The 12,417-nt window shown below is 46.8% G+C and overlaps 1 protein-coding gene across 1 annotated transcript in view; it reads right to left on the bottom strand.

The window, feature by feature from the left end:
• Nucleotides 1-4,834: 4,834 nt before the first annotated feature.
• LOC140426644 (LIM homeobox transcription factor 1-alpha-like) overlaps nucleotides 4,835-12,417 on the bottom strand; it is a 1,145,411-nt gene continuing 1,137,828 nt past the window's right edge. Inside the window, exons 8-9 of the mRNA XM_072511710.1 lie at nucleotides 11,084-11,251; nucleotides 4,835-5,533 (exon numbers count right to left, since the gene is read on the bottom strand). Of these exons, the coding sequence (XP_072367811.1) occupies nucleotides 5,376-5,533; nucleotides 11,084-11,251 (326 nt within the window). The 3' untranslated portion in view covers nucleotides 4,835-5,375. The remainder of the gene's footprint in view (nucleotides 5,534-11,083; nucleotides 11,252-12,417) is intronic.

Here is a 12,417-nt window from a genome sequence, read left to right as displayed (position 1 = left end):
TGGGGAGCGGATGTTGGGAATGAGTGGAGGGGAGGGTGGGGAGGGGGATAGTGGAGGGGGGAGAAGGGGTGGATGGACTGGGGAAGTGAGGTGGAGGAGGGAGGAGACGTGGGATTGGGGAAGTGAAGGGGATAGGAGGCAAGGGGAAATGGGTGTTACTTGATAATGATCAGTTGTCAGGAAACCTCCATGTGGCACTGAGGCCAATTGTAACCTCCCCCAATGAGTTAGTGCAGACCAGGAGTTGAGGATGGAAGAATGAGAGTTTTGCTCCCAGCAGCGGATTCAGGCATTGAGGTCAGGGAAGAACAGTATGTACTGTAATCACAGATGGTTTCGGACATCATAGTCAGTGAGTTACTACAGCATCTTATATAAAGGTTCAGTCTCAGCCTGCAGACATTACTGGCAAGGTTGGCATTGGAAAGGAAGTGGCTTTACTTGGTCTTTACAGAGGTCAGTTAAGAGTTACCCTTTTAGACGCAAGTCGCATAAACACCCGACTGGGTAAGGACGACACATTTCCTTGTGTTGAGGAAGCTCAATGACCCCGGTTCACAGTCACTTTTACTGAAAGCAGATTTTTTTACCCAGATATTCTGGACTCTGGATTCAAATGACCAAATTGCCCTGGTGGGATCTGAACCCAGGCTCTCTGGATTACCAGATTCAGTAACATAATCGCAGCTCTTCTGTCTTCCAGTCCATTGCAGATGTAGGAGCAAAAGTAGGCCATTTGACCCATCGAGTCTGCTCCGCTATTCAATGACACCATGACTGATCTGATGTGATAATCCTCAACTCCACTTTCTAGCTTTATATTGGTAACCCTCGATTCCCTTATTATTAAAAGTCTGCCTATCTCAGCCTTGAACATACTTAGCGACCCAGCCTCTACAGCCCTCTGCGGTAAAGAATTCCACAAATTCGCTACTCTCAGAGAAGAAATTCCTCCTCATCTCTGTCTTAAATGGGTGATTCCTTACTCTGAGATTATGTCCTTTGGTCCTGGACATTCCAACAAGGGGAAACAACTTCTCCACATCTATCCTGTCAAACCCCCTGAGAATTCTATATGTCTCAATAAGTTCGCCACTCATTCTTCTAAACTCCAGGCACAACTTACTCAATCTCTCCTCAAACAAAAATCCCTCCATACACGGGATCAACCTAGTGAACTGTCTCTGGCCTGCCTCCAATGTCAGTGTATCTTTCTTTAAATAAAGGGACCAAAGGTTCACAGGATTCCAGATGTGGTCCAAGCCACATATACTGCTTTTGGATCAAAGACCAGAAGTAAGAAAGAAGCTATTTGTCAATAGCCACTCCTAATAGGTTTCCAAATCTACATGAGGAGTGACAGGATTGTAGTTCTAACAGGGTCCCTTGGACTTGCTGTAAAAAGGATGGGTTAACCTTTCTGCCCAAGGCCTTGCTTGCATTTGCTAGCTGCAAACTTTGGCGACATGTCTTATTTGGCCAGATTCTGAGGCCTACTAAGAGAATAGCAGCTCTTGTCACCCACTGTGAAGAGAGTGACTCCCCTCCACTACCACTTGCTTCCTGATTAGGGTTATGAGGAACCTAATGGTCTGCTGTGCAACAAGTAAAAATGAGGGATTGGCGATATGAAGACTGTCTTAACAGGGTTTCAGACAGAAGCTACTACCTTGGGGGGAATCAACTGCAGTTCCCAATATCACACTGAGATGGTGAAGTTTTCAAAACTGCCATCACTGTCCCTTTCAACCTATCCTCCATTCTCATCTCCCCTCCCACCAACACAAAACCTTATTACCCTTTCACCAAACTAACACGCTGAAAGTAACCAGCACTTGATTTTACACTGACTTACCATGATGAGGTTACGGGGATAGGGCGGGGAAGTGGGCATAGGAAGGGTGCTCATTCAGAGGGTTAATGCAGACTCGATGGGCCAAATGGCCTCCCTTCTGCACTGTGGGGATTCTAAAGTTCTACAGTGTAGGGGTTGGTTAAGTTCCAATTGTGTTTCAGTTGTGCTTAGAGAGGGCTATGGTAGGAAGAATAAATAGAAGCAAGTTGATGTTTAGCAACAGGAGACCACTTTCCAGAGGGAAGGAAATTCCTTTGTTCTTAGTTTTAACTGAAAGCCTCAGCAGTTGGAGTCAGCTCACTGAGGAGTGAACAGTTCTCAACTCTCCCAATAGAGGTTGGACAGGGCATGGGAGTTGCAAAGATGTAGGCTCCCTAAGGGCCAATATTCGGTCCGGATAACCAAGGAATTGGGACAGAAAGGCTATCTAAGAAGTCAGCAGTTAAGTGAACAGAGGCCAAGGTATTGTTCAGAAGAATTCAAGGAAGAGTAAACAAAGTGTTCTGAGTTAGACCATAAGATGTAGGCGCAGAAGTAGGTCATTCAGTCCATTGAGTGCTCTGATACAATTGCAGTAACTAGATTTAAAGTGGGACAGCAAACTTCAGAGGTAAATGAAACATTTGATGCCATTTTAATACAGTCTAGAAATCGATCGTTAATGCAATTGTGAACAGCCGTCAAGAGAAAGAAATCATAAAGTGATTGGTGTAAAATCCTGGGCTGAATTCACTGTTAAAAATGGAGCAGATACTTTGTTTGAAAGTGTCATTTGTAAAACCTGGACTAGATTTCAGAATGAAAACCGCCAAGGGAAAGCATTATTATGAGAAAGGATTTTAAAGTGTGTTTTGGGAGTGGAGTTTGGAAACTCTCACGAGGCAATCATCTGGGGGGGATTCTGAGGAGAAACCCGCAGACACTAACTTGGGTTCAGAATGGAGAGTGTGTTTGGCCACAGTCATCTTGTCTGTTGAAAAGGCACTGTGTGTTAATGAGACCATTGTAGTTTAAGATGTACTTTGTAATCCATGTTCATCTTTAAATCTGTGTGTATTTGTGAAAATAAGGGGGGAGTAAAAGAGTATTGTCTAATAATCCAATTTTCATGTTTAATAGATGTTTTTTCTCTTGTTGCTATAACTAATTAGCGGTCCTGTGACTCAGTTCCTCCACATTTTATAAAAAAAGAAAACGTTGCGGTCTTTTGAGCCAGAGCTCTATTCAGGGATCTTCTCGTCCAGTTATAACATCAACTGGGATCATAACACTTATTTATCAATACATAACTAGAACTAGGAGATGGTTATTAATTGCAAACTTGTTTTTTGTAAAACTACAACTAGAAATATGTGGGTTTGTTGAAGCAATAGGTGAGGGAATAGGTGAGAAGGGAGTTACATGGCTTTAAAGCGCACTGTCCTTGGCAGCTCATTGACATGGGTGTTAGAGGATCTTGATTGGAAAGATTCAGAGCACCTACACTCCATTATCTTTGCCAATTGATGCCACTGGCCTTCCTCATACAGAATGCTACCTTACACTATTTACAAGGCTCGCTAACGACAGCTAATAACAAAATGTCTGTCAGCGCAAGCAAGTTACTTTGAGGGTTCCTGACACGAATCGTTCAGGTCTCATGCCGTATACCCCCCTACTTCTTGTATCTTCCCTCCAGACATCGGGAGCAGACAAGGCCCACACGCAGCCTTCACTAGGAGTGACTTTTCTCCCCTGCCCACATTTCTCTCCTATTTTGAAGACCTGGCCTTTCGCAGTTCTGGAGGTGGATTTTTATGATCATTCAAGTGGTGATTCTCCAGCCCGAGTGTGGAGGGCATCATATTCAATGCCAATCCTGCATGTTTCAGCATGGATTAGTGGCAGCAGCAGGAACTCTGCCTGTTCTACCCTCTGGACCTGGGGCACTATCCCAGCCCAACTCCCACCCAGCACAGATCATCCAATTCTACAAAGCGTGGGAGTTGAACTTGGGAGTTTCTGCTCTGCCTGGTTGAGTATTACATCGAAGGCAAGCCCTCAAAGATATTTTTTTCAGCACAGATATGGACTAAGTGTGCCTCAAGGCAAGATTGACAACTGCAATTTATCCTAGGCACAAAGCATTGCATGAGTAGCCAAGAGGAGACGCTGCAGTATATCACAAGTGTGTCTGTGAGACTCAGGTGCCGACCTGGCATTACGTCAAAAAACCCCAAACACAGGCGAGAAAGGTCTTTCAAACATCAATAATGTCACTTCTATAAATGGTGCACAATATATATTCAGTGTCTGCTATTGGAACATGTACACAGCATACAATGAAGAGACCTTTGACCTGTAACCTGTGAATTTTTCAGTGTGGTCCTGGCTGGTTTGGTACCAGTGAGGGAGGTTTTTTTTCAGTCAATACATTATCACAGTTTTTTTCACAATTAAATAACCAGCACTTCGAGAAACACAAGTCCATAAACAGCAGTTATTTACAACACAAGTCTTTCGCAGTAATGGCGTTTTCGTATCGTTGAAAGGGTGTCGGCTAATTGCGATCAACGGCATCACGAAAGGAAACTCAGAATTAGGATCCTTCCTCATTCAAGTTACAAACGAAAAAAAAAACTAATTAATGGTAAATTTCATAACTTAAGTGCACCGAGTGCTTCATTAAATAGTGAAAGCAGTAGAATGAAAGTCGGCTTTGTAAAATCATAGCTGTTGTGGTTGCGTTGCTGGACGTTCTGTTTTGTGTTTTCCAGGCCTGTTCGATGCTGTGAACCCTTGCCCAGAATGCCTTTCCAGAGTCTGCACAGGCTCCCTAGTTGAACGTTTGGAGCCATTCCAGCATCATTTTCTGTCCAATGCTACAATTTCAGTTTAGAGATGTTTGCCTCTGGTTTAATTTGGAATGAGGAGTGGTTTTTTGTGTGTGTGTGTGTGTGGGGGGGTGGGGGTGGGGGTGGGGGGGGGGGGGGGGGGGGAGGAATGGGGCGGAGGAGGGGGCAAGGAGGCGGGGAAGAGGGCTGCTGTCAGGGTGGACATTTCTGTTCAAAAAGCCAGAGTTTCACAGGGATGTGGTACATCGAATCAGTTTGGGTATTCATTTGAATTGTGTGAATAATCAATCTTTGGAATCAAAACCCGTTAGCTGATTAAGACTTTCCAAGGGTGAGGGTATAGCAGAATAAAAGGTGAGTTGTCTCATTGAGCTCTCTGACTTTCCAATGGCTTGGCTCTGATTTATTTTTAAACTGCCATTTAGACAGATGTATCATCCAATGCACATCACCTTGATGCCTGTGGCTCATCAGGACAGTCCGAAAAATCAATAAGGCTTATCGATAGCATTGCAAGGAGTGGGATTTGAAGACAACCATCTCAATCCAAGCGTTTGTAGAATACCAGGCTTTGTCTTGTTGTTTTCTGTAGCGTTGAGTAGAGCTGCGAATGGTGATGGCTTGAACTGCTGTTAAACCTGGACATCGGCAGCTCTGCTCATTCCAACAAAGCTGTGAGCACTACTTCATGAGGTGAAGTAGGAGTTTTGCATGGAGTACAGACGATCTATGGGGTTTCCTATCCTAGCCTGCATGGAGCTTGCCTCATTGGTTGCCAGGAGGCAATCGCCTAAGCTGTTGAGTGACGTGTCGCTGTCCATGTCATGGAAAAGGGTTTCATTACCTGAAGTGGAAAAAAAAGTACAATGATCAGCAACTTGACGAAGGAGAACTGGCAGAACATGCCTGCCAGGGGTCAGAAGAATATCAAATCCCGGAAATGAGGCAAGGTCATTTGGCCCATCAACCATTTTTATCCATAACAATCAGTATAAAGGAAAGTATCGGGCGGCAAGATAGCACAGTGGTTTGCACTGTTGCTTCATAGCGCCAGGGTCCCAGGTTCGATTCCCGGCTTGGGTCACTGTCTGTGCGGAGTCTGCACATTCTCCCCGTGTCTGCATGGGTTTCTTCCGAGTGCTCCAGTTTCCTCCCACAATTCCCGAAAGACGTGCTTGTTAGGTGAATTGGACATTCTGTATTCTCCCTCAGTGTACCCGAACAGGCGCTGGAGTGTGGCAATTAGGGGATTTTCACAGTAACTTCATTGGAGCATTAATGTAAGCCTACTTGTGACACTAATAAAGGTCATTATTAGAAAGGCTTGCATTTATATCGTGCTCTTGTCACCTCAGGGCATCCCAGAGTGCATTAAAACCAATGGAGAACTTCTTGAAGTGTAGTCACGACTGCAATACAGGAAATGTGACAACTAATTTGCAGAGTAAGATCTCACAAAAGGCATTCTGATAATGACCGACTAATCTGATTTCTTTTTTACAGAAATTGTTTAATGTGATTTTTAAAATTCTTTCACAGGATGTGAAATATATCGCTGGTTAGGCCAGTATTTATTGCCCATCTCTTGATGCCCTTGAGAAGGTGGTGGTGTGCCACCTTCTTGAACCACAGCAGTCCATGTGGGGAAGTACACATACTGTGCTGTTAAGAGAGGGAATGCCAGGAGTTTCAAGAATTATTTTGAAGAAAATAAGTCATTGTTACAGAGATGGGTTAATAGTAACAGATGTGCCCGGTCAATCTGTTTGTGGTAATGTTAGTTATTGCCATGTGGGCTTGGGAGAAATTCCTGACTTCATTTGATGAGGAGCAGGAGATTTTCTTCTTGGTTTCGCCTCTTGATTGAATATGGATTTACGGCACCCCCTCATTCCCGCAGTGAGTCACCCTGGAGTATAATATTCAAGAGAGAAATTGCATTTTTTTTGCATCTCTCCCATCCCCAGGATGTTTCAGGTTTTATATTTATTCAAATTTTTCAACAAATTTTCAACAAACTCCCCCCCCCAACAAGAAAAAGAAACAAAAACACAACAAGCAGAAATTATACATTGGATTTCCCCCAAATACAATAACCCCCCATATAACAGTAGAAAACACAAATAGGGAAACCTTAACCCAAACGCCGCCCCAAAAGAAACCCCCCCTCCCTCCCCCCCTCCCCTGGGCTGCTGCTGCTGACCTCCTCCTAACGCTCCGCGAGATAGTCTAGGAACGGTTGCCACCGCCTGAAAAACCCTTGCACAGACCCTCGCAAGGCAAACTTTATCCTCTCCAGCTTGATGAACCCTGCCATGTCATTGATCCAAGCTTCCACACTCGGGGGCCTTGCATCTTTCCACAGTAACAAAATCCTCCGCCGGGCTACCAGGAACGCAAAAGCCAGAATACTGGCCTCTTTCGCCTCCTGCACTCCCGGCTCGTCCGATACCCCAAATAATGCTAATCCCCAGCTCGGCTTGACCCGGGCGCTCACCACCTTGGATATAGTCCTCACAAAACCCCTCCAACGCCGGGCACGACCAGAACATATGGATGTGATTTGCTGGGCTCCCTGAGCACCTCCCACATCTGTCCTCCACCCCAAAGAACCTACTCAACCTCGCCCCTGTCATATGCGCTCTGTGAGTAACTTTAAACTGTATTAGGCTGAGCCTGGCGCAAGAGGAGGAACAATTAACCCTACTCAGGGCATCAGCCCACAGACCGTCATCTATCTCCTCCCCAAGCTCCTCCTCCCACCTGCCCTTTAACTCCTCCAGCCAGGCCTCCACCGAGGCCTCCTCCTCCTTTTCCTGCAGCTCCTGGTAAATCGCCGAAACCTTGCCTTCTCCAACCCATACACCCGAAATTACCCTGTCCTGAATCCTACGTGCTGGGAGCAGCGGGAATTCCCTCACCTGCCGCCTCACAAACGCCCTCACTTGCATGTACCTGAAAGTGTTTCCCGGGGGTAGCCCAAACTTCTCCTCCAGCGCTCTAGGCTCGCAACGTCCCATCGATAAACAGGTCCCCCATTCTTCTAATCCCTGCCCGATGCCAGCTCCGAAACCCCCCATCCATCCTTCCCGGGATGAACCGATGATTCTCCCGAACCGGGGACCAAACCAAGGCTCCCACCTCGCCCTTGTGTCGCCTCCACTGCCCCCAGATCTTCAACGTCGCTGCCACCACCGGACTCGTGGTGTACTGTGTCGGCGAGAGCGGCAGCGGTGCCGTTACCAGCGCCCTCAGGCTCGTGCCCACACAGGACTCCATCTCTAGCCTCTTCCACGCCGCCCCCTCTCCCTCCATTACCCACTTATGGATCATCGCCACATTAGCTGCCCAATAATAACCACATAGATTCGGCAGCACCAGCACCCCCCCCCCCCCCCCCCCCGGGGTCCAGAAACACCCTCTTCACCCTCGGGGTCTTATTCGCCCACACAAATCCCATGATGCTCCTGCTTACCCGTTTGAAAAAGGCCTTGGGGATCAAAATAGGAAGGCACTGGAACACAAAGAGAAACCTCGGAAGGACTGTCATTTTCACTGACTGCACCCTACCCACTCATGAGAGTGGCAGCATATCCCATCTTTTAAAATCCTCCTCCATCTGCTCCACCAACCGCGTCAAATTGAGCTTGTGCAGGGCCCCCCAACTCCTAGCTACTTGAATCCGCAGGTACCGAAAGCTCCTTTCCGCCCTCTTCAGCTGTTGCTCGTCTATCCCCCTTCCCTGGTCCCCTGAATGCACCACAAAGAGCTCACTCTTCCCTACGTTGAGTTTATATCCCGAAAAGTCCCCAAACTTCCTAAGGATCCACATGACCTCCGCCATCCCCTCTACTGGATCCGCAACATACAACAACAGGTCATCGGCATACAGCGATACCCGGTGTTCCTCTCCTCCCCCCCCCCCCCCCCGAACCAATCCCCTCCATTTCCTGGACTCCCTCAGTGCCATGGCCAGTGGCTCAATTGCCAGTGCAAACAACAAGAGGGATAAGGGACACCCCTACCTCATCCCCCGGTACAGCCAAAAGTACTCCAACCTCCGCCGGTTCGTAGCCACACTCGCCACAGGGGCTCTATATAGCAGCCTGACCCAACTGACGAACCCTTCCCCGAACCCAAAACTCCGCAACACTTCCCAAAGATACTCCAGTTTCAGGTGCTTTTGAAGTGCAGCCTTCAATGTTAGGTAGGGGAAACATGGCAACCAAATTGTGCACAATAAATGCCCACAAACCAAATAAGCTAGTTTGGTTCTGTTGGTTGAGGGATAAATATTGACCAGGACACTGGGGACAACTCTCCTGCTCTTCTTCAACTGGACTCTTTTGCATCCGCTTGAGAGGATTAACATCTTATCTAAAAGACAGCAGTACCAATCTTTACTGGGCTGGGCTTTACAAGCTATGGGTGCTGGGGGATGGGGGGGTTCTAGTTAAACTCTCCCAACTCCAGTTTCCCCAAATATTGTAATTCCAGAGAGTGCATTCTTTCTTTGTAACAAGATCACTCCTGGGAAGGCAGCTCGATTGTGACAGACTTGGCTCCCTGTTGGGTGGGGAGGAGCACTGCAGAGGGCACAGCTGATGCACAGGCAGGTATTCGACCTGCAGAGGTGATAAGGTGGAGTGGGTACAATCTGGGTTTGAGGGCTGGAGGGGTTCTCGCCATGATCAGGAACTGATCAGGGACAGGGTTGGCTGGATTGGGGGGCACAAAGGTTAACTGGGTGGAGTTCTGAGAGTGGTGGAGGGGGGAGGTCGGAGATTGCTGGGACAGTTGGATGTCGCGCGGGAGTGAGAGCACAGAGGGCAAGAGTGGTTATCCATTCGTGGGCTGGAGTGTCACATCACCATGGAGGGGTGAAAGTGGTAGCTTGGAGGCTGGGGGCAAGCACTTCTGCTCTTCCAGGCCCACAAGCAGTGCTGCAAAAACTTTAACACAACAATCCTCACTTCTTTTCGCTATGATTGCCTGGGGCCTGGGAAACACAATTAGCCAGTGTTAAATTTCAAATGGAACTAAAACCGTCAGGTATGCAAACTCATTAAAATATTTAAATGAGTAACATCAGCCATGATTTCATAGTATGGCGGAGCAGCCTCGAGGTGCCGAGTGACCTACTCTTACTCCTCATTCATATATTCATGTATATTCAATCCTCATCCTGGGAGCGGATTTTCATTGAAAGCCCCCATCCCACCTCCACCAAAACCACAATTGGGTAATCTCAAGGTGGGTTCAGGTTTGAGATCTTTTAAATTTTATTTTAGACCTGGTTTAAGCCACCAAATATTTGTTGGGGGTGGTGGGAGGGATGGAGGGCAGTAGTTAAAAATCCTCTTCATATCTTTTGCAGTCTACTAGATCCTGTTGATCGCCAAAGTTCTCTACAGATACACCCAGACCTTCAAAGAGAGTGAAACAAGACTTCAAATAGTCATCAGGTTTCACATCCCCAAATTTAAAGCCCTGCTGCACTGGGCAAAGATTACTTCCGTTCCCCATTCTACCCCAGTATCACAGGACCATACCTATTCTTGGTATCTTCAGTCCCATTTTCTCAGTCAATTGTCTGTCCAGCTCCTTGCTGAAGGAACCAAGTGTCAGCATCAATCACTAGTTAGAGCTCAGCAAGAGTAATTCATCCAGTTGTAGGCACCACACAGTAGAAGGGGCTGACACGGAGAGGCGACTCCAACTTTCAAAAGGGAGTTGTGTCTCAATTCATAAAGGAAAAAAGGTACAAGTGACCAGGACAGGTCGGGTGAGTGGGGTTAATTAGATGACTCTTTCAGAGAGGCAACAACATCATGGAGTGAGCGGTCTATGTCTGTGCTCTATGATTCTGCGAGCAGCTACTATTTGCTGGGACTCTGTTCTGCAGCTACTATTTGTGACTATTTCTTGACAGTAAACATCAATGTGGTGAAGGGGATTGTACACCTTGATGTCAGTCGTAAGCTAACTTGCAGCCAGGCCATGCATGCTGGGAAAGTGGGATAGTAGACACCATCAAAAGCGTCATCGTGATTGGGAGCGGTCAGTCTCTTGCTCCAAGCTAACAGTTGTTTTTCGGGCTATTTTATTTTTTTCAGTCAATAAATGTGTCAAGGAGAGGGCAGCAGGGTGGCGCAGTGGGTTAGCACTGCTGCCTCACGGCGCTGAGGTCCCAGGTTCGATCCCGGCTCTGGGTCACTGTCCGTGTGGAGTTTGCGTATTCTGCCCATGTTTGCGTGGGTTTCGCCCCCACAACCCAAAGATATGCAGAGTAGGTGGATTGGCCACGCTAAATTGCCCCTTAATTGGAAAAAATTAATTGCGTACTCTAAATTTATTTTTTTTAAATAATTTTCAAGGAGAAAGAAGCAGTCACCATAAGGGTGCATATGATCTCCCGGCATCTGAGGAGGAGTGAGGCCTTGTCGGAAAGGATCGGTGTTATATCCATTCTGTTCAATAGCCAGGAGCTGCTGTGGAGGCAGGCTTGAATAAGCGTTCATCATCGTTTCCATCCCCGGATTATTGGAGGTATTCACTGGGACTGCACGAGAAACACAAATAAAATGAAATGAACGTCACAAGCAGTACGTGGGAGAAGTCATGTTCAACCTGTCAAAATCACCGGTCAGGCTTCATCTGAAAAATATGGCTCAATTCTGGGCATCATTTTCAGACAAATGTCAAGGCCTTGGAGAGGGTGCAGAGGAGATTTACTAGAATGTTAACTGGATGAACTGGTGTAGTTTTCCTTAGATCAGAGAAGGTTAAACAGAGATTCAATAGGAATTTTCAGAAATCGGAAACTTTCGACAGGGTAAATAAGGAACTACTGTTCCCACTGGTACGAGGATTGGTCACAGGAGGACACAGATTTTAAAAAAATAAAAATCATGGCCAATCCACCTAACCTGCACATCTTTGCGCTGTGGGAACTGGAGCACCCAGAGGAACCCACAGAGACACGGGGAGCCAGACCTCTGTGGAAAGGCCGAGTGAGTGGATCAAATGTGAGAGTGTTATGAAAGAACTGACAAGAACAGAACAGCCTAGATCCCTGTTCAAAAACTCCCCAATATTCAAGCTTCACCAAGACTACACTAGGCTCCCCGCGCGCGCCCAACCACTGCTGAGCTGATGAGAACACAGCATGAATCTGGAATGTGATGGAGTCCAAGGAAACACAGCATCTTAGTGGTGATGTCACTTGACTAGTCATCCAGAGGCCCAGGTAAATGCTTTGGAGACATGGGTTTAAATCCCACCACAGCAGCTGGTGAAATTTAAATTTAAGTCTGTATGTAAAGCCGGTCTCAGCAATGGTGACCATGAAACGATCAACAATTGTCATAAAACCCACTAATGTCTTTTAGGGAAGGAAATCTGCTGTCCTTACTTTGGCCGACATGTGACTCCAGGTCCACAAGAATGTGGTTGACTCTGAACTGCTCCTCTCAAATGGCCTAGCTAGTTGCTCAGTTCAAGGGCAATTAGGGATGGGCAGTAAATACTGGGCCTTACCAGCGACATTCGCATCCCATGAAAGAATAAAGGAAGGGCTGATCTCTGTGTGTAATCTCTTCCCTCAGTACATTGAGCAATTGGGGGGAGTGGGTGATTCTGTAGAATTAATGTGGTCAGGGGGGTTTTTCAATCTGAATTTGCATCACAGCTCAGCAATTGTGTTCTCCCTTTGCTCATACACATGAC

The sequence above is a fragment of the Scyliorhinus torazame genome, chromosome 7 (assembly GCF_047496885.1).
Source record: "Scyliorhinus torazame isolate Kashiwa2021f chromosome 7, sScyTor2.1, whole genome shotgun sequence".
Taxonomy (NCBI): domain Eukaryota; kingdom Metazoa; phylum Chordata; class Chondrichthyes; order Carcharhiniformes; family Scyliorhinidae; genus Scyliorhinus; species Scyliorhinus torazame.
The sequence above is the reverse complement of the archived record's forward strand: the minus strand, read 5'-3'. Positions and strand labels throughout refer to the sequence as shown.